This window comes from Topomyia yanbarensis, chromosome 1 (genome assembly GCF_030247195.1).
Source record: "Topomyia yanbarensis strain Yona2022 chromosome 1, ASM3024719v1, whole genome shotgun sequence".
Taxonomy (NCBI): domain Eukaryota; kingdom Metazoa; phylum Arthropoda; class Insecta; order Diptera; family Culicidae; genus Topomyia; species Topomyia yanbarensis.
Window position 1 is genome coordinate 733,038 of NC_080670.1, and position 27,104 is coordinate 760,141.

Sequence of the window (27,104 nt, forward strand, 5' to 3'; positions counted from 1 at the left end):
TTTTAGACGAAAAAATGAAATCATTCTAGGACGTTGCAAAAAAATTACAAACAATTAAAAAAAAACGTGAAATCGGTCGAAAACTTTTTCTGAAATTCTAATCAGCGCAACGATGTTTATAAAAAAACATGATTTCGAGATAATTGCGTTTAAAATTTCGCTTGACGAGCGGCGTCCTCGTAAGGGAATAAAATGAAAAGAGCTAAATATTATTTTACTGACCTCAACATATATAACCCCTTAAGTTTAACCCAAAAATGTATTCGAAAACAGCACCTATTGCTAGCTACTATTTTGACAACAGTAATACTGTGTTCAGACTACAGAGTTAAGACACGTTATAATAATTAGCAACAAGAAAAACATCATCAAGATAGCGTTAAAATACATTTTAACTGGTAGTGTGAACGCAGTATAGCTCTGCCCTAAGCTTCTAAAATTTAATCACTGTCTCACATATGCTAGTCGCCATGGTGGCGGGCATTTTTGGATGACAGTTGCTTCTGAATTTGCCTTTTATGACACTAAAACTACGAAATTTCTTAATCGCAAAATTTTTCTCGTCGCTATACCCGTGCATTGCATTGCTTCAGAATATGTAATTGCATGCTAAATGGTACTCTGAAAAATAAACGTATATCCAAAGTAACTCATCAAAACAGTTTCACCTATACATAAAAATTAGTCTAGGGGTCTGGCCTTATGCTTTCAAATAAGTCGTACGTACGATGAATATAACTTTACTTGTATGCTGGCAGAGCAACTTTTTATCTTCACTTATTGCAATCCGAGAGATGTATGTAGAACCAACGAGAGAAAGATATGTGTAGCTATTCCGACGGGTAGTAGATGTGAAAAAGACTGCGGCAACATATCATTGCATACGACCATGTCTGACGGCATGACGGAGGAAAAGGTTCACACCACTTGACCAACAAACCTCGAATAGTACACACATTTAACGACAAGAGTTCTTCTCGTGCAGGCTAACCAGTCGGTGGTTATGTTGTTGATATTGACTTAGCTGCACACATATGTACATGGGTTTTCTGCGGGATAAACACACTGCGACATCATAATATAATCATGCAGGAAAATACTTGGTCTTCTTATTCTTTTGGATGTGTAGCAAGGAATCATGAACAGGTTCGTAATCATCGCATATTTCCCTTGGGGTAAAAATGGCGATTTTTATGGTAAACGTGATGCAGTATGTGCTCTGGAAAGCAGATTCATATTGGTCTCTAATGTAGGTAGGTAGTATCGTCGATTTCGTACTGGATTTATGTGGCATAACTCCAGACTAGAATTGATGCTGACAGGTGTGTTTATGTTGGTTTACTAGGGTGGCTCGATATATTCACATTTTCAGGACTACACTTTTCGGGTTTCTTTTGCAATCCATGCATGAGGAAAACAACTTTTATACACCTCCGCGCTTAATTTATTGTGGAATACTAACCTATTGTAACTATAATTCAACACATGATTAGCAACTTTGTTGAGAACGATAACTTTGTAAGATTATCTATGAATATGTCATTGTGGTGTTATGGTATAAAAATTGGCTGATATGAATTATTGATTTTAGACGTAGCTCACTATAGTTGTCACTTTTAATAATTTCACTGTATGATGTATGCTGTTTCTAACATTCTGCCCCGGTTAATTCTAAATTATGCCTGCGATTTTCCAAGTAGCTAGCATCATTCTCGAACAGCTCGGTAATACATTACCATCAACATGATCTGTAATAGAATTGGGGTGCAAGGGCGTAGGCTTTCTGTCTGCCCTATCGATGCGCAGTGCGATCGTTATATAAAATGTTTTAATAACTCAGGAAAACCTATATTATTATATTATGCTAAATTTGATAATTAATTTAGATTGTTTGCGGCTGCTGTTGTTGACGGTTTACTAATGAGAGACCACTAACATTGTTTAGATACTACGTTTTGGTTTCGACCTAGCTAATAGGTTCGATTGGTCGTAAGGTATTTTGACTATTATAGATTTGGGTAGCTTGATTAATAGATGTCCATCTCATATTTTAACAAATCGACAGCCTTTCGAAAAAGTTAAATGCACCAATACCTTAAACACGATCGACTGACAGGAGGCTTAAAAGGGTAGGAAGCAAACGTGAAACAAGATCAGTAGTGTTGATTGGGCCAAGAGCGGTGATCTTTTGTGAGCAGTTATTATTATTCATCAGTCTATATTAAGGTTGAACTGAGAATGCTACAAATATCGAAAAAGCAATTTTGTCAAATATTTATCAATAAGGAATGGCGATATTATTATTTTATGATAATTATGCAAACGGTAGGGAAAACTACGTTTTCGTTTACGATTTTTTAGCATACTCAGTTCAACCTTAACTTGATGGCATTCAACCAGCAAGTCAACCATCAGCATTGCCGAATGAAATCACACGAGAGACAGCTCCAGCATAATAAAGTAATTTATGGACCCCATCCCAACAGCGGAAAAAGTCACGTACAGGTGAAAGAGTGTGTGGGCCAAACTGGTCGTAACTTATGACCATCGATAGTATATGCTTGTTCCGTGAGCGGAAGCTTAGTAGCGATATACATGCACATATAGGGAAAGTAACGTGGAAATCAATATGGCTGTGTAATAGTGCTATCACTGTGACTCGAAATCTGCGAAAATGTTAATGGAGACGCACAGTCAAAGGTAAAGGAAAAGGAAGTTGGGTAAGTTATACTTGTAAAGAGAAGAATCAGTTGGTGTCGCGCATTTTCATTGAAATTAGAAGAGTAGAGTATAAAGCTGAACGCAGACGAGGTGACAGGACACACGCCACAAAAATATTCACTTGGATTCTGTTCTAGATATTCACATGCTGTTGCTGTTGCCGCGTGCGAATAGATAAAGCAAAATCCATAGTGAATATTTTATGTGGCATGCGTCATGTTGCCTCGCCTGCAAACAGTTAAATTGAGCTTCGGCCCGTTTTTATTTATATGGAAAAGTTGCGATATCAAATGATTCGTGCATTGTAATTCATATACGATGCAGTGATTAGATTTCATCTGAATTACAATGCGGATCAATCGATTTAGTACATTTTTATTGTAGTAGCACACATACCCATAAAAGAAGATAGGAATTTTGTGTGGACATCATTAACTTTCGATTTAAAGTGATTAGGTGCGTTCAAAATATCAGAAAATCTTCAAGCTATATATATTCGATAATCGCATCGATGAACCGTGGATTGATAAAGTGCGACAATCGATGATACGTGTTTGTTTCTCACTGTTTATTTTTCCTGTTCGGGCACTTTCTTGACTAACAGTCATCATTCATCAGCTGAGTTGATTACTCGGGTTCTTGTAAAACTTGATTTGAACGAGCTAACAGTTTATTAATCTCGCAGCATTTATAGTCCAATATTCCAACTATCTACTATGTTTCGGTGTTCGAAGCAATTTAAACATATTCCCATAGGTCATGTTAAAATATTAATATTCCCTCATCGTTGTCAGTACAACACACCTTTGTTCAAGCAATTCAGTATCTGCACCCAATCAACAAATATTGTAAGTCAAGTATGGGCGCTTGATGGCAACTGCGAGTGGCACTATTATTTGAGAAATATCTACTTAGAAACGGCCTATCTCATTAATGTGTAAACAAAGAATTGCTAGACTCTAGAAGGAACATGCAATGAGTACTTTGGGCGAACTTGAAGCTGGCATTCGATGCTCATTTTCGGTCACGGGTTAAATAGGAATTCAATCCTGCTATCTATCATCGTGTTTCCGAGTGATGGGCATTATAATATATCCGCTAACTCAAGAATACGTATAAGCATAACAAATCGCTTCGAAATTACTCCATTATTGGGCAGAACCAAATAAGATTTAAATACGATCAATAGTAATAGCAGGCTTGGGGATATAAAGTTCTTTCTAATTGTGATATCTCCGAATATAGATATTCTCAAGGATGAAGCATCGTACCCTGCATCTTAATAAGTATCATAATGATGGGGAAATATAAAGGTTAGTTTACCAATAGTACCTTGAATCCGTTTTGCTAAAAAATCAACTCAAATTACGAAAAAACAATCATTGAGAGTGTTACTTACATCTCGCAAATTTCCTTATTGAAATAGTTTCATGTGTCTATTTGTTTACTTTCTCTTTTGATCATATTATCACACCCGCGAAAATTCGGCATTTCGTCGAGCATGGGAAATGCTCTAGTGTACGTGGAATGTTGGCTGCTTACGCTGTAGTCGAAAATTTTGAAAAGATTCGCAATAATAGCGCCACCCTATAATTTTGCAATAATTTTCCACAGCTTATCGAAAAACCATGATTTCGTTTAGCTTATTAGCAAGCAAACGTAAATGCGGCCAAGTTATTAGCGAAATACAAATGACAGTGAAGCTCAACAGTCGATATGTAATTGATGACTTTGAAGAATATACTATGATTCGGTTCGATTTGTAGTAATTCAAGAATCCCGCTGAACAGTGTGTGGCTCAAATCTGTTAACATCTGTGCGACGTAGATTTGTGCACTGGGTTCGAAAACGGTTTATCATGCTATTCCGGTAAAGTATTTTACATTAATTAATTCGCAACATTTTGTTTGGGGCTTCAACGCAGTTTAATGAAGGTCTTCTATGATCTATAGAGAGGCAAACCGATGCACAATATTTCTACGCGCCTACTATCCAACTGCTTTTGTCGCAACGCTCAATAGGATTGTAGTTTATTTTGAAATCACTATTATCTTTACTACCAATAAAATATTTGAACATATTTTACCCAGTCATCCAAATATTATTTCTCGAAGTTCGATTCATGCTTTTTATTTATTCACTTACATAGAGCGATTGCTTCGCGTTGTTTGTTATTACTCGCATTTATAAATCCAATCATCTGTAAATAATGTTGATCAATGACGGTACTTCCTTGAAGAATACGAACTTTGGAACATTATTCATCCTAAAATTTAATTAATATGTAAAATATTCCCGATCACAGGAAATTTTGTTCAATACTTAGTTAAGCGTTCCACGTGCTTACTGTGAACTAATCGTGTGAAAGGAAGGACGGAATTTGTGTAAAATATCTCCAAAGTTGCGCTCTAGCAATAAATTAATTATTATCAATGAACGCAGATTTTACTCATACGAGTCTCTGTCGCTAAAGAATCTCATGCACTACTTCTGAAAAAAATGCAGCACTTCATATGTGCCCACTTTGCCGTTGCAAGGATCGTTATGCAAGCAGAGTCAGAGGCCACCATACCGGCAGACTGGAGTCGGTCCCCATTCACTGCATCATATGAACGCGTAGGATGGATGTTTGCAGCTGGTGCTAACGTTGAAGAATGCTTCAGTCTTGGCAAATGGAATTGGGTTTCTCGTCGTCTAAACGGCCAACTGTAAAGTTTGCTTCGATGTCATATGGGTCGAATCGGTTAGCATCCGCAATAATTCTGAATTTCTATCGGTGACAAATAGATCTTTTTAATTATTGCTTCGATTATTTGCCTGCCATATTTAAAACGTTTAGTACCACATTTCAGTGTGGAAATTTATCCATTTTCACATGTCTTCTATTTGACACGGATTTACGTAAACCTATAAAGTACAATTTGTAAGAAATATTATTAAAAATGATACTATGTTTCATTCCTTAAATGCACTGAACTCTTGGTCGAATAGTAATAACGCTATTTTGAGATGAATGGCATCTTTCAGTTGGGATGCCAAAAAGAAGAACGTTAGCCGCATAACCCTTTTTATAAACCAATTTAATCGTTCCATTTACTTTTTCCAGGGGAAAATCTGGCGTTTCATCGCATTTAAAATAAGATAAACAAACTTGGTTTTGAAACGGTGTATACTCTCCTTCTGCGCGCTTCGTTGGCATCATCTAAAAATAGATGATACTTGGGGATATTTTTTCGAAGCCGTTCTTATATTATTTTTTTTAAATAAACTTGTGTCGATGGATGAAAGACATCTTTATAATTTGCCTCTGACGTTTTTTCATATACTCCAACTCAAACCGTTTTCTCGTTCGGATAACAATACAGTCGAAAGTACTCTGGCAGAATTGTTCAAATGTTAAATTCTTTTCAATATTTAGAAAAAGACATGAGTAATACTACATACACTAGTAACAAGAATATATAAGGGATTTGTTCCTTTATTCAGCTCAGTCTCTATATTCAGATTCGAAAATAAAATCAATACATCAAAATAATCTATCATTTGTGCAGTGAAATATATTCGTTTGAATCGAAGCAATAATAAATCTCCAAAATTTTCTGTTATATTTAGTAAATAATTCGATTTATTTCTTCTTCGCTAATAATCGAATAATCACAAACGACATGATCTCACTTCAGATGCACTTCATTTAAAATAGAAGAATGAGATGAATAAGTGTGCATTTAGATAAAAAAGAAACAGTAAATGAGATAGGAATTGGTACAAGGAAGGAAAGATTTGTTGAAAAAAAATAACACGTTTCATAACAAATCTTAAGCGTCGGATGTATTGATTGTCACCTGTTTGTGAGTAGTAAGCTCATATAGATTAAAACATCAATTATTGTGTATTTACATTTCCTCGCCGGCACCTGCTTATTGAGATAAGTAAAGGAACATACACCCTACGTTCCACATTTTTTTCCACCAACAGCCTGGAATAGGTACTCGTTCTCCCTCTTGAAGACTCAAGCAGCCGGCAAAAGCAAAAACTTTATCCGCAGAAAGACGTCAGAAGTACATATGTCGCTTTCCAACCGTTGTCTAGCGTGCGACTCGAATTTTGCGATATGTTACGATTTCTTCGGTTTTGACTTTTCCACCCCACCTTATCCTATCGGCTCTAAAGGATGCAAGCCGTCAATTTTCTGCTCCTTGGCGCAGGCAGAAAGGATAACGATTCTCGGATATATGTGCATTTGCTTTAGCTTAATGTCATATAGCTGCATTATATGAACAAGTCAAACGATATGACGATACGCGCTCGGTAGGGTTCTGTCAATACTGTTAGTGCACCTTAAATAAGAGTGCTTATTGTAGTGCTAGTGTCAATATTTTTCTACTCAATTTAGGATTGTTTCAGTGAAAACGTACTATGGGTGGTAGTATCGCGATTTTTCTTTGTTTTGGTATGCATGCCGTTCGACTTAGTTGTGTTCTACTGTTTCAGCTGAGCCAATTATGAACACCCAATCTGTATGACAGAAGGAATTGGTGATGTAGGTGTGTATGCCGATATCTCATTTGTACTGCATTTGTTGGCGACAGGAATTTCTAACAGTTAGACGACGAGTGTGCAATGTTTTCGTGTTGGTCGTACTTGTTATGCTCATTGCTCATGTAATGATACGTGTGGTTGTTTTTTCACTCTGTTTAGGTTACCGCACAGTTGTTCATCCAGTGGACATAATTTAAAAAAAATGTTATTGGAAGGTTGAAATAGTTTTATTATTAGTCTGGTTTTATAATAACTCGTTCCACTATCAACTAGTTATTCGTAGAACATGTTTGTGTTATTATTTTTGAAATTTTACCTCTTATGTAGAGCTTTTTAGCACCATAATATAATATTCAGTCGTATGGAATACCTGAATTTAATATTCCGCAGTTATTTTCTTCTGCTCGGGTAGGGTGGTAGTTGTTTTTGCGATGTTGATGGAATTTTGTCCTTCACCGGTTAAAAAATGAATCAAGGTAAAAAATTATTAACACGTGCCCTAAAGTTATTGACATTGCATTTTTTCACGTTACGTATTATATGAATACTTCTTTCTCAAAAAAATGAACTTGGTAGAGCTTAAGCACATGATGCAAGGTTTCAAATGGAACGTTTTCGGATCCGCAAAATATTTGAAAGATTTGTTTTATTTTCTTTCATTCATATATTTTTTTACCCTTTCATAGTGTGATCGAATTCTACCAAATTACAAAATTTTTCAATCAATCTGAAAAAAGTTATAAACTTTCATATACTATCATATAAAATGAAAACATATATATATATATATATATATATATATATATATATATATATATATATATATATATATATATATATATATATATATATATATATATATATATATATATATATATATATATATATATATATATATATATATATATATATATATATATATATATATATATATATATATATATATATATATATATATATATATATATATATATATATATATATATATATATATATATATATATATATATATATATATATATATATAACTCCCTTATGAAACTTGAATCGCTTAGGGACAATTTGGCTTAATTTTTTCATATCTTCGATTCATTTTTTGACCAATGGTAGACAAAATTTCAACATCGCGAAAACAGCTGCCACCATAATGGTAAATTTTCTTCTAGGGTTTATTCGATTTATAAGCACATAATGTAATATTCCCATATCGTAAGAGACATTAATGTAGAGCTCTGGACACCCAGCCGTTTGCAGAGGGATCCTCAGCCAAATTCCAGATCATTTCAAAATGTTTACTGCTAAAACTTATAGAAATTCAAGAATGTAGATGTAATATCTGTATAACTGAAGTTATTGTAATTAGTCTGGAAGGACTTCGTTAGAGCAATTGGGCTATTGAAAATACTTTAGAAAACTTGAATTGAGTATCGGAAGCGAAAATCAAGCAGTTGCTAGCAATACTAGAATAGCTGCTATAGTTATGAGAACGACTTTTATGTGTTACTTGACACTAACAGTTTCAAGAAAAAATAGTTTCAATATTTCCATACGCGATAGAATACGCTGGGCAACAGTTTGCAGACTGAAGGTCTCGTTCCGGTGACAAGTTCTATTGTACTTTTTCACTGGGATGATTGCTGCCCAGCCAGTATTCAGCCTGTCTCAGCGAGTGGATCTACGATGCCCATTGCCTCACATTTCCAGCTTAATATAAATAATGGTGCGAGAACTAAACGATAGCTTTTTCGTTGATGTTATAACAATATCCGATTCCATATGGATATATTTCTGCCGTCTGTTGTGAATTCCTAAATAGGGGAAAGAAAAGAATAGCGCTTTGATTCCCGCGCGTTTCATTATGACGCAATGAGGTTATGACTGTAACTACAATAAAGTGAAGGCCCGTTTTTATCAGCCCCTTGGTGAATTTTAGGATGATAAAACGGGGACATTGACAAAATCGGGACATGCATTTTTCTTTCTATTTGAGAAACCGAGGCTCTTAAAATATTCATCTTTAGTTTTTTTGTTAGTCCCTAGATATAACCTAGTTTAAATTTTCTTTAAGGGGTCTGACAGTGCAAATATGCTAAAGAAAGGATTTCAGCTTGGTTCATCTGCTATAGCCCATCAAACTACCAACTATCAATTCTCATATGAGGCTGACATAATCGGATTAATAAGCTTATAAAATCGGGGGCTGATAAAATCCGGACTTTACTGTATCATATTTACACGTGCCTGTTTCCAACATTTTCCTGTCACTTATTACGTTGCCTGGCTATTTTTTTCAATTGAGGAGCAGCGAAAACAGGAATGAGATCTTTTCATTCACAGGCTTTGTACTAATGATGCATACATATGATTGTTTTCGTGACATCTTTCAGAACAAACATAAAAGTATTTATAGAGTTGCGTGACTTTTCTTCTGAACAAGGTTGATTTACAGTTACAATGCAACCCAAGCATAATAGTCAGTGGTTGAATATAATAGAACATTAAATCGAAGTAGTAAAACGGGGAAATGGTATTGTCCGAGAGCTGGTAGTACTGAATGGAAATAAAATCAATGAAAAACGGATGCGGAGTGGCTGGACAGTAAACGAACATGCTGACGATGTGGCTCACCATAGAAGATGTGTGCATGGAGTGAAGATAAATTCATTTTTATATTACATTCCACAATCTATAACCGGTAGGTGCAACCGGTGGTTATGTTTGCGATGTATTTCTATTTGTTAATTGCTACCATATGATTACACATGTAAATGTGCTTTTCAAATGTTTGACTGCCATCGACATAGAAAACCCGACCATTTAACACACGTCAATAAATGTGATAAATGTGATCAAAGACATACATACGACATTCTAAAGCTAATATGTCTCTGATCACAGTTATCACAAGATTTACAAACGAACAGAGGGATACACGACAATTCGCTGAGTAATTTCGTTAGGAGAAATATGAGCTGGATCATATTCGGCAATCCCACCCGTGTTCTTTTCATGTTTAATAAAACAATGTGTAATATAAAGCGTTTGTGCTGATTGAAACGGCTCGCTGATTTCTATAGTGTACAGCCATTTGAAGCCAATGTACACAATGAAATAACGAGATGACTGAAGATCTTCATTAAAAAGATGCAATAAGCTGTTTACTCTTCTTTAGCAATGTTTGCAGTTACAGTAGGACGTAAAGTTAGGTTTCCCTTTGCAAAGAGACGGACATAGCGTTTAAGATTTGCTGAAAGCAAACTGTGGGAAGCAAAGATAAGTAAAAATATTAGAAGTTTCCTCGAGACAGCAAATATTGAACCAAGCTTTATGTTACCACCGCGTTTTGTCAAGGTGGACGATCACTACCACACCACATTCCATCTATGGACGTTCGATGTGATGTGGCCGACTCGTTTGTTTGATGCTAGAAAGGCTAATACGAATGTAGTACCTAAAAGATAGACAGCGACAAAAATCAGTAAAATTAACCATCAATAAATGAATGGACATGTTCTTCTATACGACAATTGGTACTGAAAATGGAACACGAATCGTTTGCTTGGGTTTTTTGTTTGTTTTGGTAATATTAATCTTTCAATTGCTACAGTAGCTAAAAGGGTTTCAGCGTAAAAACACTTTTCTTGTGATTTTTTTTAGAAAGTTGGGTGAAGCGAATTAATTAAAATTTTTATGCTTTATAATGTATCATTTCAATAACATTCTGCAATTTTTCCATGCGGTGTTTACTGCCATTCAAATACTACTTAAGGGGGCCCTCTTATATAATTGTTAAAAAATTACCTAACGTTTAATAAATTTTTTTAAAGAAGTAAAATGACTTAGACATGTGCGCTATTCTGCAAAATATTTATTAAGGTTTCATCTATAAAATAAAAAATTTTGTGTGTAAGGTGTCAAAAATAGCGTCCAAAATAGCAGCTCTAGCAAAAGGTGTTTTGAAAACCGACCTCATCTGCGTGCACGGTACAGGTCGCAATTCGTCGTCTACAAGCAGCGAACCAAAACGATCTTGAAGATTACATTCCGTAGATGCGACCCAACCTAAAAACATGAAAAAAATCGATATAGAAACAAAATGGCGCCCACTTGAGAATAAAGTATCGTTTTTTCGCATGATGTTTCCACTTTGGCCGGATGTGAAAAATCGTAAATGATCAAAATATTGCGATTTTGTACACGCCACCGAAAAACTACCTAAAATTCAGTACTTTTGACTCAATCTCGTGGAATCGTGCAGGAAGGTAAAATTAGGTAAACCGTGTTGAAGGTAGTTTCCATTTAACTACGGCAAAAATAACATGACTAATAAGTGCGAAAATGACAACACTAATAAGTGCGAAAGCAGCGCGTAGCTCAAAAGTACCTAAATTTAAGTTAAAAGAACTTATTCTGTAGGTTATTTTATGGTTGCGTGTAGGTTACAGCGCCCGAGAATGTTGTCTTCTTTTAGACGGGCAAAACCCGAAGTTGATTGGTTAAATGGTTCAAAAACGAGAATGCCCGCAGATTCGAAAAATCTTGTTCCGAGGAAGCCGCCATTTTGGACGCCATTTTTGACATCTTACACTCGCAAATTTTTATTTTATAGATGAAACCTTAATAAATATTTTGTAGGATAGCACACATTGCTAAGTCATTTTACTGCTTCAAAAAAAATTTAGGTACTTTTGCCACAATTATATAAGAAGATCCCCTTAACCGATTTATTTCAAACGTTGCATACACATTCTGTATAAAAAATATCTAACCACCACGTTGAGTTTTCGAGATAATTTTTCATTTAAGGAGTTTGTATTTTTTTTCCTGAATTTGTATAGTTAACACCAGGCATTGTAATTCTCTCTCACTCACGCGAGAAGTAGCTTATCCGATGTCCAACTTTTCCGAGATAAGATGAGTCGCAAAATTTTCCGTCTCCACAAAGAGCGTGAGAATGATTTTCCGGATAAAATTTATTTGACTTTTTCCTTCTCACCGGAGAAGGCGATAAAATTTTAATTTCATGGAAATCAATTAAAACTTCCAAAAATACACTGAATTACAAAGAAAAGCGGCAAAGAAGTATGATAGACTTGTTTGTTTGTGTTTTGGAATAACGACAGCAAAGCAACGAACGCAAAAAGGATGCCGTGATAAACTCATTCACTCATTCTCCGGCTGTTTTATTTATCCGGAGAAATAACACGTTGTATTTATCCGGAGAAGTTGTGTGAGTGCCGATAACTTTTCGTGTGAAAATGTGAGTTTTTATTGTCGCAGTAGCAAACTATTCGTGCGCATTTACTCATATGAGCGATAAATGCAATGCCTGGTTAACACCCTTCTATTTTCGTAATCGTAAATGCCAAAAATGAAAAAGGGTTTGTCTGAATGTTTGTGAATTAATGCTACACGATTTGGCGATTTTCAACATTCCATTATTTTTTGTATACGTCAAACATAAGACGGGACCCGATCAGAATGAAATAACAAGATTATAACAGAACACAATTTTTGTAACATATTGTGTTATAAATTAGGTCTCGTTAGTAGTTAAAATAACAGAAATTTATAACAAGTAACAAAGCGAGATATAGTTTTGAAATATTTCTGTTATGTGTTTCTGATCGGGGACATATACCTAGACAGTAATCCGGGAAACAGGTGGTTGGCACTGAGTCAAAAAGCTTTGGGTTAGGTAGTACACCACATTTTAATGCGCGGGAGGCCTACCACGAAATTTTGACATACACACATAAATTTTATAGACAAATCCAAAAGTGTCTGTGAGAACACTGAAAAATCGAAAAATCCAAAAGTGTCTATGAGAACACTGAATTTAAATAAGGTTCCATTGTTTCTTATACGACTTTGAATTTCCAATAAGGTTCAACTTACCAACATGCAATTTTTGAAAAATTTTCACAATAAAACTATTGCAAATTTGGACTTGCTCTTCTTGCCGAAATGACGGCTTCAGCTTAGGGTTTCAACAAAAAGGTAAAAAGGAAATTAATTTTGAAAAATTGGTGATTATACGACTTTGAATATCCACCATTCATTTGTCGATAGAAAAGCGAGTTTTGTGTGTCATAGAAAATTTCTTCAATAATTGTTCTCATTTTCTCAGAAAAAACACCAGTGATTCGCGAAATTCATAAGTACTCCTCCAGATATTCTGTTATTCTCTGTGATGCCAGAGGGATTACTTTGTCATGAATAAACTATACACATTAACATTACAACGCTGTTAAAAAATTTATAATTATTTTAGAAGAAACAATTTTGTAACAGAAATTTAAAATACAATACAAATCATGATATTTGTCACCATGATTATTGTAAATAACTTGTCAAAGAACTATGCTATATTTCACCCTAGGGAGGAAAATTTGGTAAAAACCAAAATTTCTCACTAGGGTGAAAATTTGTCGGTAAAACCAGTCTTTTTACAGGAGGGCACAAATCCTTATTTCATACTTAGTTGCGTTTCGGCTTCGCCTCATCAGAAACCGACACTAACTTATTGTCGGAATAGATTATCGTCGGATTGACGCAAATCCCTTAAAACTAAAACACACTTTGTTTTTCAATCGAACGACTGATCAAACGTGATGTCCCGTTCGAGCAGAAGTTCTGTTTATGCCGATGAGACACAGTGAAGCTGAAACTTGCCTTGGCTTAGCAGACCTATGCGAAAGCACTATGCTACATTTCACCCTAAGGAGGAAAATTTGGTAATTTCTCACTAGGGTGAAACTTTGTTGGTAAAACCAGTCTTTGTACAGGAGGGCACAAATCCTTATTTCATACTTAGTTGAGTTTCGGCTTCACTGTGTCTCATCGGCATAAACAGAACTTCTGCTCGAACGGGACATCACGTTTGATCAGTCGTTCGATTGAAAAACAAAGTGTGTTTTAGTTTTAAGGGATTTGCGTCAAGCCGGCGCTAATCTATTCCGACAATAAGTTAGTGTCGGTTTCTGATGAGGCGAAGCCGAAACGCAACTAAGTATGGTTGTCAAAGAAGCCGAGAAAACTTATTTTTCAATAACGTGATATATCGATTGTGTTCTAGTTTGACTGCGTTCTCGCTTGTGTTCGAATAAACATGTAATATGTTTTTGGTCTCTAACCATTTTATAGAAAAAGCTGCGATAAACTAGAAAGAATAAATATGGCGTATTAGCCATAAAACCCGTCAAGGATCAAAGAACGAACAGATGCCGAGTGATTTGTTCCTTATTTCACCATCAAGAACCGCTGTGTATAACCACGAAACGGTTTGAAATCAGCTTGAAAAAAATCATTATTTTCTGTCAGGAAATAGAGCTGGTGGTAAAAGCGTAGGGATGAAACGAATGAAATTCTTCCTTCAATCATTTGGATCATTTTCCCTTTACTCTGTGATGACTGGTGCTTCGCAGTAAAGAAAATAAAAATGATCCTGTGTAGTAGCAAACATTACACAATCGAAGAGGAAACGGTCGTGGAAAAATATCTTTGCTGCTCCTAGTCATCGTAACATTAGAACAGCAGATTATTATATTATTCAATTTAAAATTTATAGATTTGATGTGCTTAATATAAGTTTGAAACTTTCCGAATGCCCACACTCAGTTTTCGAGGAGACATTGCAATTCGATAGACATTATTTAACCCTTTTATCATCTATTGGACAGCAATAAAACAAAGCGGCGAAATGCGCACTAAGTTTGATTTCACACTCATGGAATTCCGTTTGGCAATTTACATCAGCGACCCTCTTGGTTGATTTCATCATTTCATAGCTCGTTCCCTCATCTGTATGTAGACAATCATATTTTTAAACTCCTGCAGCTGTAAATTGCCTTCCTTTCCTTCCTAACTTAATTTTTGTCGCTCTTGGCTTCAAAGAGCTGCCGAAATGCCACACTTGGATCACTCTCAAAAATGCTTTATTTATACATATACACATAATAGTCGAGTGTGGATTTTTCCAAGTGTTTTTCCTCACCCACTTCAGTCGTTTTTTTTTCTATTTCTCTCATACAACCCGTATGTTGACGTTTTGTTGAAAGCTATCGTAATGCTCTCAAGCTATCAGGGGGGAAACACGCGAACAAAAATAGGGTCTGCTTTACGAACGTCAAGCAGAATCGGGTTAATTTAGCGTTCATATCAATTCTATTACTCTTCACGTTCCACAAAATATATTCGATTATTTATTTCACGCTCTCCAGTCTGCGGTAGTTCTGGCCTCTAGAAACATGATTGGGAAAATAAATGTATACGATTTGATACCCTCTTAAAGGCCTTGCTCGTCGAAAAATATCAAAAGTCAAGCACCGCGCTGAAGTCTGGATCTTTTTTCCCTCACACATTAATCGCCGTCGAGGTTAATTACATGAAAATGGAGTGTTGATTGCAACCCAGTTTCGTTTTTGTCGACTTTTCCTCTCTAGCGAGCATGGTGTCCTTGCTAAAAGTACTTTTTATAACTTCGAATACGTAGTCGAGCCTCAAGTTAAAACTATAACAATTGCCACTTGTACTAAGTGACTGTAACTATTGCCAAGATTTGACATATTCATGATACATGCTCTATGTCAATCAAGTAGAAGCATTTTTTGGAAAATTCCCTACAGTATTAGCTAGTTTGATTAGTATCTGTGCATATTGTCTAAATTAAAGTGTTCTTATAGTGTTGTTGTTACGGAATTTTGAAGGAAAATGATAAACCTTTATCAATTTAAACTGGTATTAATTACCACTTTGAAATATAAAGGGTATTTTTATTATGCAAGCAGAAATGTAGGAAGAATACAACAGTTTCTATGAACCTTAACTCCTGCGTTGCGAAGCCGAAATAGCTTCCATTTTTTATTTATATATTTATTTATTTGGACATGATCATGATCGTAATATTCCTTGATGCTACTCCCTCATTGACCAGAAAAAGCGAAATATTGATACAAACAATGATCAAGGCTGCAAGTCGTAGCCGAAATATATATCTGCGATTTCACAGGGCGTGTTTTTTTTTTTTTTTTTTTTTTTTTATTAACGTCTAAGAGTGAGTCAATTTTTCCAAGCTTAGAACTGGAAATCCAATAAAAACTTAGGAGAAGTAGGTGGGACGTATACGTCCCACTGCGTCGCAAAGCGTTAAATGAAACCATTAAAGGAACTAGGGATCAATGCGAGAACATGAATGGGAAATGATTTGAAATAACAATTTACTAGCTGGATGACGCCATCATTTCATTGATATTAACAGTAGCAGCAACGCATGAACTTTTCTTTTTATAACTCACTAAGTTGCAGATTTGTTAGGGTGTCATCTCAAGCAAGCTTTATCTTTTTTCGAGAGAAGCTTCATAAAATTAAAATAATTAAAAGTGTAATAAATTAGTCGGGGCCTCAATTAAGTTTTCTGCATGGCTAAGCTGCATGGTCTAAGCAATATATTTACTAGGCGTTAAATTCGCATTGTATGACAAAAATTCAAGTCTACCACTGCCACCGCCATCAAAGTCGCCATTGTTTGCCTCTGCCAGCTAGTTGAAGCCAACAACCACATCTCTGGTGTCAGCTTCTTTCATCATTGCCCAAACCACATATTGTCTTATTGTAGGCTGTTGTCTTTTCTATATGTAAGAGCAATACGCTGCGGCATGAATGATGCATCACACTCTGCCTATTGAAGAATGAGAGTTATGTTCTCATGTTCTCGCTACCCCATCCCAGTTTCCACTTTCGAATCCACAGCCTTTCGAAATGTGCAGTGAATGCCAATGCAACGGAAAGCACGGAAAACTGGTGACTTTCTGGCGGCGATGTTCACAGACTCTATCATTAACAATAAAAAAGGCAAAAAACGCGATCCTTTCCCTAGTGGCAGTGGAAGACAGACGGTCATTATAATAACGTTCTTCGCTTTCAAAGAACCACTCAGGGCTGTGAACCGACGGCATACTCTATTAATCCCAGTAGAAAAAGAACTTGACTTCAGTTGGAAAAAATTTCAAGCTTATTAAATTGATAGTTGTAGACAACAATTCAGGGACATATTTCCAAGAATCGGTGAAGGCGCTTTTAATAAACTGAACACCAAGGCAATAGAACCATGCAGCAGTCACAAATGTGTTATAGAGAACGAAAACAGAGTAGAGATCCCAGTATCCGTATTCATTATCTTAATTGATTGAATCATCCAATGACTCCGTGGTTCCTTACTGTATAATAAGGATACATGCCAGCGAACACGGCGGCTTGAGCGGTGAAGGAGCACATAGAAGGAATATTTAATATCAGTTTTTTTTATTATCTACAAGCTTTAAACGAAAGAAATAAAAAAAACTTATGCGATATAATCTTTTTTCTTAACTCGAGCAAACTTTTTTTTGGAACAATTCGACACAGATCTTTCAATAGGGCCAAAGTCGCAATGTACTCAAATGGAGAAAAATCAGTTTCAATATACGGCGATGCTTTTCTAAATGTAGTTTTTATTGTAGGTATAAATTACTTTATGACCATGTTTTTCCGGAAGCATCTTTGGTTAAACCTTATGAGAATATAACAAAGAATTTAATTCCTATGTGCTTTTAGTGGGTAGAAACTAAAAAAATGCTTACGCCCAATTTGCATCCCAGTCGTGATTTTGCCCTTCAGCAACCACCATTTGCGGAAGGGCTAAACGGTGTACATAATTTTCAGAAGGGCGCGGTAAAAGGGCTAAACTGACTCTGTCTTGCTTGGTAGGGCTGGGTAAATGGGCGAGCTTGACAGTATACTTTTTATTAGGGCTCAGCAAATGGGCGCATAGAAACCCAATGTAAATGATAGGGCGCGTGCATCTTTTCTTCGAATTTCATGAAAATATCGAAATATTCGAATGTTTATGTGCAACAACTATCGAGTAGACATGATCCTAGTAGATATTGCTTATCATTTATATAATAGAACCGCCGTTTAAAGAATAATTTTGTGAATAATAACCGTACGCCCGGTTCTGTCAAAAAATGTAAGTTTAGCCTTTATATTCCATATGAGAAGAAGGGCCTAAGTCGAAATCTCGAAGAAAATGCATGTTTCGCCGTTTTGTTTTCTTTAATTATAAATCGAACTAAAAACCATTTTAACTAGTTTTCACCTTAATCTTGTAGTATTTTTGTCGCATAATGTCATAATAGCGAAAACACAGTTTGTTTACATTTGCGATTTAAGCCCTAATGAAAGATCTATGTCGAATTGACCCTTAGTATCGAAAAAAGTGTCGGCTGCGAAGAAGAAAGAAACCTGTTTTCGACTTACATAGTACGAACTGGTTCAGCTCCCTTTCCATTGCTGAGGAGTATGTTTTTCTCGGTTCACGCCAACCTGGATAAGAGTTATTTTTCAATATCTTTGTAATGAAGTTGGTTTGAAATGAAAATAAGGGTGCTACTAACAGTTATTGACATTAAATAAAAAGAATAGTTTTCTTTTTTATTTTCTGCTGTGATCTACACTTAACTAATAACATTTTGCCCGGAATTTTCTTTCATAATTAATTTTTATAATTTGCGAAGCCCAAATAATGAAAATTAATTATAAAAAAAAATCCGGGCAAAATGTTATTTGTTAAGTGTAGATCACAGCATGCTTAAGTTATTCTGGAAATGTATGTTACAAATTCCATATGACAAGACATCTAATGTATTGATCTTATTATTTCTTCTTTAGCAAGCACTGTAGGCCCAAATAATGAAAATTAATTATAAAAAAAAATCCGGGCAAAATGTTATTTGTTAAGTGTAGATCACAGCATGCTTAAGTTATTCTGGAAATGTATGTTACAAATTCCATATGACAAGACATCTAATGTATTGATCTTATTATTTCTTCTTTAGCAAGCACTGTAGGAAAATATTTCAGCGGAACAGTTTCAAATATGTTTTGCTCATATCTAAACATACCTTGAAAAGATTACATTGTCTATAACACTGCTTTAAAGATTTTCATAATTACTGTTATTATTGTAATAACGAACAAAGAACTGAGGGTTTTCGTAGAAAAATTTCATTGTTGGAATATTTGAGAAAATACATGAGAAACTAAAAAAGATGAAATACTCTTCATTTTATTCCCTTTAATTTTAATTATATTCAATTCTCACAAAAACGCATAAAACTGTGGAATCTATACAGCCGCAACATACATGCTATACATGCCTTTAAAAGTTGGCGTCTTTTGTTTCCAGCTTCTTTCTTGTGTGCATGTTTAACAAGTTTTATTCGAGCTCTTTTCTCTCGGGACCATCCGCCATCTGTGAAACACTTCTAATAAATGAAACTATAGGCACCTTAGCATGTATATATGTACTTGGTAGACAATAGATAAAAAAAAGCTTTCTATCACTAGTTAGAAGTAGTCTGAGTATAGAAAACAGTGTTGGATTAAAGGTCGCTAACATTCTGCACTTCTGAAACTTGCACCGATCGACGTTTTGATAAAAATTTATATGAACTACGGAAACATTAAGAAACAATTATAATCTGGGTGTAGTACTACACGAAAAGAGAGTATTTTGGATCGTAATTAATTTAGGAAGTTTCAGTGATGAAGTATATTTTAGCTTTGAAAATCGTGTCAATTCAAATAGGGTTCCTACATTTATGACCACTTGTGTCCCCCGTTGGTGCTCTGTGATGCTCGAAAAGCTGATCGTGCTATTCACACTGACTACTCTAAAACGAAATATAATGAGGCCTTTTGAGTCATCGGTTCGTCGGTATTACCTAGCAATGTAACCGAGCGTGGGACAACAGCTCTCTATACAAATGTGAATATGTAGGCGACAAATCGCTTCTTCAGGATTGACAACAGCGCGCTTGCACAGATTAATCATCAGTTAACTGCGCGAGCGAGGAATGCTTAAAATCTAAAACGGGTGGGAGCTACACTAATCGAGATGCAGCTCTCGATTCTGTCCTTCTTTTTATGCATTTATTTAGTTTGGCGCCAAGATGCAGGCAGACTCATTCATTACAATTCTGTATTTGCTGGGGTTAAAGATCAACGGAAATGAGCTCAATCAACTTTGAAAATAAAGAGCTTGTTTGTTATTCGCTGACCGCTTGTATTCCGACGGTAAAAGGAAAATATTGGAATCGCTCATATTGCTAGCGGCGGATTTCTTCCGATTCAAAAGCACTTCCATGGGCGATAATTTGCTTATCAGTGTCGGTCGGTAATTATTAAATAGACAATAAAAGAAAATCGATTAAGCACGGAAGTAATTATTTTGAATAAATACAAAGCAAAAGTTCTCTTCTACATGTTTATTCTGCATGAAGATAAGATAGAGGCTCGTGGTGCAATGTATTGCCCAAGTGACACGATTTGAAGCCTGTATATATTCATAGCATACATATTCTCAATTCTCGCTTGACCTATAAATCTAAAACATTGCTTCTGTCTGATTTCTTTTTTCCACACAGGCACAACAGTTGCAGTAGAGGTTCATTTCGAGACACCAGATAGTGGTTTCTTTCTCAAGCATTCCCCCCGTCAGAGCTCGGTTTCGACAACCTCTGTCAAGGGACGATCAAGCTCCGATTCACTTTTATCGATAGATAGATTCACAGTCGTGCAGACCAGTCAACCAGTGTCGATTCGAGCAAGTTATGGTCCTTTTTCTACAAAGCAAACCGTCCCTGCCAGGTATATTGTACCAGATTCGCTGGATTCCTCCAGTGATTCATCGCAGAATGCGACCGCAGCACTAATGGATCTACAACAGACGAATCTGCATCTAGACATATCAGCACATGTCGTCAAGAACAGTATACCGCGGGATTCACCTGTACTTAGAGTGCTGTTTCATGCGGGAGCAGATCCTGGTGGACATCTGCAGCGTCAAAAGATATGCATTCTACTGCATGCATCAATCGGCAATAAAACGCCTCTAAAAGGACGATGCATGCCGGAAGGAGAAGATGGCGTTTGTGTCGCAGAGGTCGTGATCCCATCCAATTGGTGGCCACCGTTGCCGCCACCAGAGAAAGATGGTCGTCCGACAACCGCTCAAAAGACTCCTCAGCGAATGGTACAAGTATCCTACAGTGTATTTGAACCACCGGCCAGGAGCCCAGAGTTATGCGAACCTAAAGTTCAAATCCAACCGTTGACCCCATTTGCAAAGATACCTCTTGTACAGTCTCAGATGCCTTACAAGGATTTACGAGCAGACGACACTTTAACCATGATGGTTCCTCAGCAGCCCCTATATCCGCTATCCAAAATTCACGTTCCCGTATTTCTACATCCCGAACCAGGCCAGAACATCGCAGTGTTTATAGTGAGGTAAGAATTGATGTAATACAGACTAGTACCAATCTGATGTGTGCGATTTTCTATATTAAAGGGCACGTGTCAAAGCAGGAATGCGGATACTTGGCGCCAGTGCGTCTTCTGAAGATTGGAATGTTTCAGTGGAGAAGGAAAATACCAAACACACCGTGGCACGGGTAACGGCTTTCCGTAAAGATCAGGATCCGGACTCTCCAGTTAGTACAACTGAGGACATAAATGCCAATAAGTAAAATTATTAGTGATATTTTTCATATATTTTGATTAACCCAATCTTTTCCAAACAGAATAGTGGAAGTTTTCTCATGGCTCCTGGAAGTTGCCAACGATACCAAAGATCACTGGGATGGTGGACGTATTGTGTGGTCTGTTAGTTACGTGCACGATGGTCCAAAGATAAAGGAACTTTCGGCGGAGGCATCCAGTGCTCCACACGAGGAGGGTAGGAAAAAGATTGTGGCAAAGTTGGAAATTCAAAAGGATGACATTCAAGCAGTGTTGCCGATTGCTAAGGTTGTTCTCTATCAAGCGGACTTATTCGATCAACTTCTAATTGATCTTTTGAACTTTTCAGAATTGGGAACTAATGAACACTGCTGTTCTGACTGGACGTCAAGTCTCTCAGGCAATGAAGGTTTTCATCGTTTCACAAGCTGGTAAAGTGGCTGATGTCACGCTTCAAAGTTCATGTCAAGCTGAAGATGAGAGTGTTATAAAAGTAAGTCTAATTTTTTCAGACACCACAAACGAATCAATTACCAGCCTCATTCCGTTTTAGGTTTCTTCGTCATGTAGTTCGGTTTACGTGGATGGTTCAGAAGCTCGCGGTTCATCGAATGCATCTGTTGTTGTAAAATATGGGACTTATTCTGGACTAGCAAAATTTACCGTTTGGATGCCTGAGTTTCCGCTCGAAGTCTCTGTTGCGGACTTTCGTCTATCACAGATCAAAGGATGGAAAATTCCTGATGACCACAATGCGTAAGTACTATTTCTTCGCAATATTATGAGTAATCAGTTTACGATGACGTTACTTTATTTGGATAGTCCAAACGGAAAAATGCGGCGAAAGAAGCGAGCTTACGGATGGAACCATCACGGAGAAGATTTTACGAATGGTGTGTCAACCGAAAGAAACGTGTGCCGAGCACGCTATCAGCAGAGTCCTGTTGAGGTATACGCTAGATTTTTAGCCATGGATCAGGATTCAGGCCGTGTGAGTTATTTGATCTCTCGGCGGACTGGATTAAGAGTGACAGATTTAGTGCAACCTCTATTGAGGGTAGCCGATCCCAAGATAGCCACATTAAGAGGACGAACACTACAGGGAAGGGCAATGGGAAGAACAGATGTCCAGGCAAGAACTAATTTGTGTACAAATGTGTTTTTTATACCTTACCCTAATTTATGGTTCAGGTGCTCTCTCCAATAACTGGGCGAGTTATTGGCGCTCGGGAAGTTCGCGTTGGAAGTGATAAAGTCAGTATTGAAAGACTGCTAGTTCGTGTCGTTTCCGGATTACAGCTGTCTATCGCCAGTGACAACGCCATTGAAAATGGTTACATTGCGGAAACTTCGGTGACTAGAAAACTGACAGCTCAATATCAGGAAGGATTATTGGATATTGATCTGGAATTTTCTGATCGTTCCAGGACCCCGCTAAGGTGAAACACCAGATCAGGATTTTCGTCAATGAATACTAAATATGTTTTATTTGTTTTGTAGGGATATTTCAGTGGATGATTATTTTTTGCTGGTGGAAAGTCTGGATACAGAAGTAGTTGCATTTGCCCCGATGCTGGCATCTCATCATCCAAGAGTGATTGCAGTCGGAGAAGGCAATGGTGATTTATTGAGGGTTACGTTGCTGTTATCTGAAGAATGTCGCTTAAGGCGGAATATTCCAGTATCTAAACAGGTATGCTTTTTCGATATTTTCCAATGTAATCATAACATAAAATATGAACATGCAATTCATACGATTTGATGAACTATTTTAACATTCTTTTAAACTCGAGATGTTATCATTTGAGTGTCAATTAAATGCAGTGAAAATGTCGGTCTAAAATAATGTACAGGAATGAGTGGGCGTGCAGCATTTAGTTTACGTTGTTTATAACTTTGCCGCTCAAGCTCTGTTGAAGGGCCAATTGTACCCCGCACATAATCGCAAAGATTTCTGCTTGGAATACAGTAGCGAGTAAGACTTTTTCAGTCTCATTTCATGATACCAGCACAAGCTCATCCCTGTAACAGGCCACTTGCGTTTGTTGTTGTCTCTCCATTATCCAAAATAAAAATATCAAAATCGTCTCTCCACATAGCCAGAAAACTACTCCTCTCGAGAGGAAATCTTCTTCAAAATACTTATAAAAGTAATGAGCTTTTAGAAGAAAATTCCAGTTCCGGAAAGATACAACTTGAAAAGTGGGTGTTGATGAAACAATTGAGAACATCTACTACCCTCGTTCAGACTAGATACATTAGTGTTTAGGTTTTTTTTTCATATTTTATTAGAACTTTTATTTTGACAATAGCACGTAATTCATTTTTTACCAAAAATAGTACTTTCGATTTCAATTTGTTACGAAAAGTTCAAAAATAGAGAAAAAATAATAGGTTCCATACACACAAAAAATAATGAAATTTAAACGACATGTAAATCAAAACGAACATAAACATACAAAGATTGAATCAAAACTTTGATTGAAAATTACGTTAAAATCAATGCACTCAAGGGGAGCATCAAAAAGCATACAATTTTACCCATTCATTCGTGTAATATTACATGTCAGTCATTTTACAGCAATAAGCGTGTAAAAAATACATGGAAGTACATTGGTTTTCCGTTTGAAGAAACTGTAATTTTCAATCCACGTGTAGAATTATAATAAAATTCGTTGGAGAAAGCACAACAAGTCGTGTGGATTTTTGGTGGAACTTAATTTTACATTTATATTCATGCTCCAAATATGTGCATGAAAATAAACTTAAAATTACAAAATATTTTTTTCTGTGTAGTTACATGGGAAATGATGTGAAGAACAACTGCAAAATTTTAAAACGATTAGTCTGATAGATTTTGAGTTATGATGTACACCACAAAACAAGTTTGCGACGAAGCGTTAATCTGTTAATCGCTAATTTATCAGTATTTTGCAATAAAAATTTGAAGAAATATTGTTCAATTCACATTCACATGCTTCAACACTCCCTGCATCGCCATTTTTGTTTCTAAATTATTGTGTCTTTTTTACACAATTAACCTCCCCCCATTAAACAACAATGGGACCTTCAAAGTTTTGGAAAAAAACATCCCCAAACTATTACCGTGGAGACATTCTGGAACCTTTGAACGGCCAGTTTGTCACGAGGAATATCAAAATTATTGCATTTGCATTTAGCCGGTTGTGGTGATCTTGTGGCATCGAAATTCCCTCGTCCGAAAAAAAAATTTCGAGATCACCTGCACGGGTTTTTGAAAAGTTTTCAATCATGTTCTATGTTAAAGGGATCATTCATAAATTGCTTAACGTAAAGATTACCCAAAATTGACTCCCCCCATGTGACCGATTGTCACCAATTACGCAAAAAATCCTTTGAAATATTTTTTTTTCTTCTGTAAAAACATATTACGTAACGTTCTATCTTACTCCTCTTCTGTCACAATATGACACAATTTGTTATAAAGGCATATGGACCACGAAAGTACTCTAAAAGAACAATAAACATGCCATAAAAATATGACAAAAGTAGCATTAAAATACTAAATAATTATCATTAAAATATCCAAGCTATAAAAATATCCTAAATGCTGCGTATTTTGTTTAAATATCCTATTTCTTGTCCTCGTTGTCCACTATCTATCTTCTGCCGAGTTCTTGGAAATACTCTCACTTGTGAATTTATAAGAAAGACATTCACAAGTGAATGATTTCTCTTACAAAAAAATTGAATTTGATTTTTTTAACTTTCAGCTAATTTTATTGTTAGAAACGCTAAACTGTTTTATTAGTTCTTAAAAATGTATCTATTGCGATAATTCTCCCCTTTAGATTTAATAAAAATCAATTGATTGATTCTGTATATCAAACTGTATTTCAAATTCTCCATAGTTTGAAATTGAACTATAAAATTTTATAAATAATTTATGAAAATATCGTAATAACAACTTTAAAATACCATGCAAATATCACAAGTTCTTTGAAAACGCCATAAAATACATTTAAAGTGATAAAATACGAAAGAAAACATCAAAGTACCACAAATCGCCTTACATATTAGAACTGCCATAAAAAACTGCAAAAACCTCATTAAATTACCATGAAAGTATCATATGAGTATTTAAAAAAATAATTCAAAAATGCCTTAAAAGTACCACAAAATTATCATAATATTACCACAAAAGCATAACAAAAACTTCATGAAAATATCAACCCCACACAAGTACCAAAAAATACGTCAAAAGTATACATATACATGACCACGATAAAATTTCATAAAACGACATATAAAAATCACAAAAGTGAGATAAAAGTACTATAAAGGTTCCAACAATATTGCAGGAAACGGCAAAAATGCAATAAAGTACCATCCAAGTACCGGATAACACTTATAGATTAACATTAAATTACAATAGAAGCACCAAAAATACCATAAAATATCCACAATACCACAGAGGTACCATTGCCTACGATTACTCTTCATATTCAGCAATTTACGCACAAATCGTAATAAACTGCTCTACTTTCGTTTTACGAGAAAATTTACCATCCCATAGAACATAAGATATTTATGCGTATAGCGGCAGTACCACGTGCCATTGTTGCTTATGTGTCCGGATATCAAATGGTTTAACAAAATTTTAATTCTAAAATTTTCTTTTTTAGGGTATAAAATCCTCAATTGGCCCTCTGGTCAGTGCACTGGCTTCTGTTCAAGTGGACTTCAGCGCGTCTGACATCGGCACTCGACCGGACACGGTTCAGAATGACGGTATAGCTGGTCGAGACCGCAAGGCAGGACATGAGCTGAGTGACTTAGCAGATATTTTGATAGGTATCCCTCTCAAGGATGATCACAGTCAGGAACCAGCGGCACTTCAACCTTCTAGGCAACATCGTGGAGGAATTCCTGGTTATACCAACAGCAAGAGCATGGTATATACGGACGCCACTTCGTTGGAAATCGGGATGTACGTGTTACTAGCTGCCTTCTGTCTAGCGATCGGAGTATTTGTTATCTCATGTGTGGTTTATGCATCAAAGTTCAGACCGGTTACTATAGATGTAACTGGAGAGGCGAGTGTTCGGGATGGAATGGGAAATGCTGCAGTGTTGGGCGCAAAAGTAACTGAATCAACGACTAACGCTCATGATTGGGTGTGGTTGGGACGTGCTACGATGGATCGATCTGCGAATGGACCAGAGTTCAGTGGAAATAACAGAGGTAAATGAATTCAAATCGAATTATTGATTAGGAACAGAGTTATCAAAAATATGCACTAT

At 36.1% G+C, this 27,104-nt stretch overlaps 1 protein-coding gene across 1 annotated transcript in view; it reads left to right on the forward strand.

Annotated features, from left to right (window-relative positions):
• The window catches only part of LOC131676520 (transmembrane protein 132E), a 49,313-nt gene that overhangs the window by 15,914 nt on the left and 6,295 nt on the right, over positions 1-27,104 (forward strand). Inside the window, exons 2-10 of the mRNA XM_058955598.1 lie at positions 20,727-21,591; positions 21,653-21,826; positions 21,885-22,110; positions 22,172-22,315; positions 22,376-22,578; positions 22,645-22,954; positions 23,014-23,261; positions 23,323-23,515; positions 26,487-27,045. Of these exons, the coding sequence (XP_058811581.1) occupies positions 20,727-21,591; positions 21,653-21,826; positions 21,885-22,110; positions 22,172-22,315; positions 22,376-22,578; positions 22,645-22,954; positions 23,014-23,261; positions 23,323-23,515; positions 26,487-27,045 (2,922 nt within the window). The remainder of the gene's footprint in view (positions 1-20,726; positions 21,592-21,652; positions 21,827-21,884; positions 22,111-22,171; positions 22,316-22,375; positions 22,579-22,644; positions 22,955-23,013; positions 23,262-23,322; positions 23,516-26,486; positions 27,046-27,104) is intronic.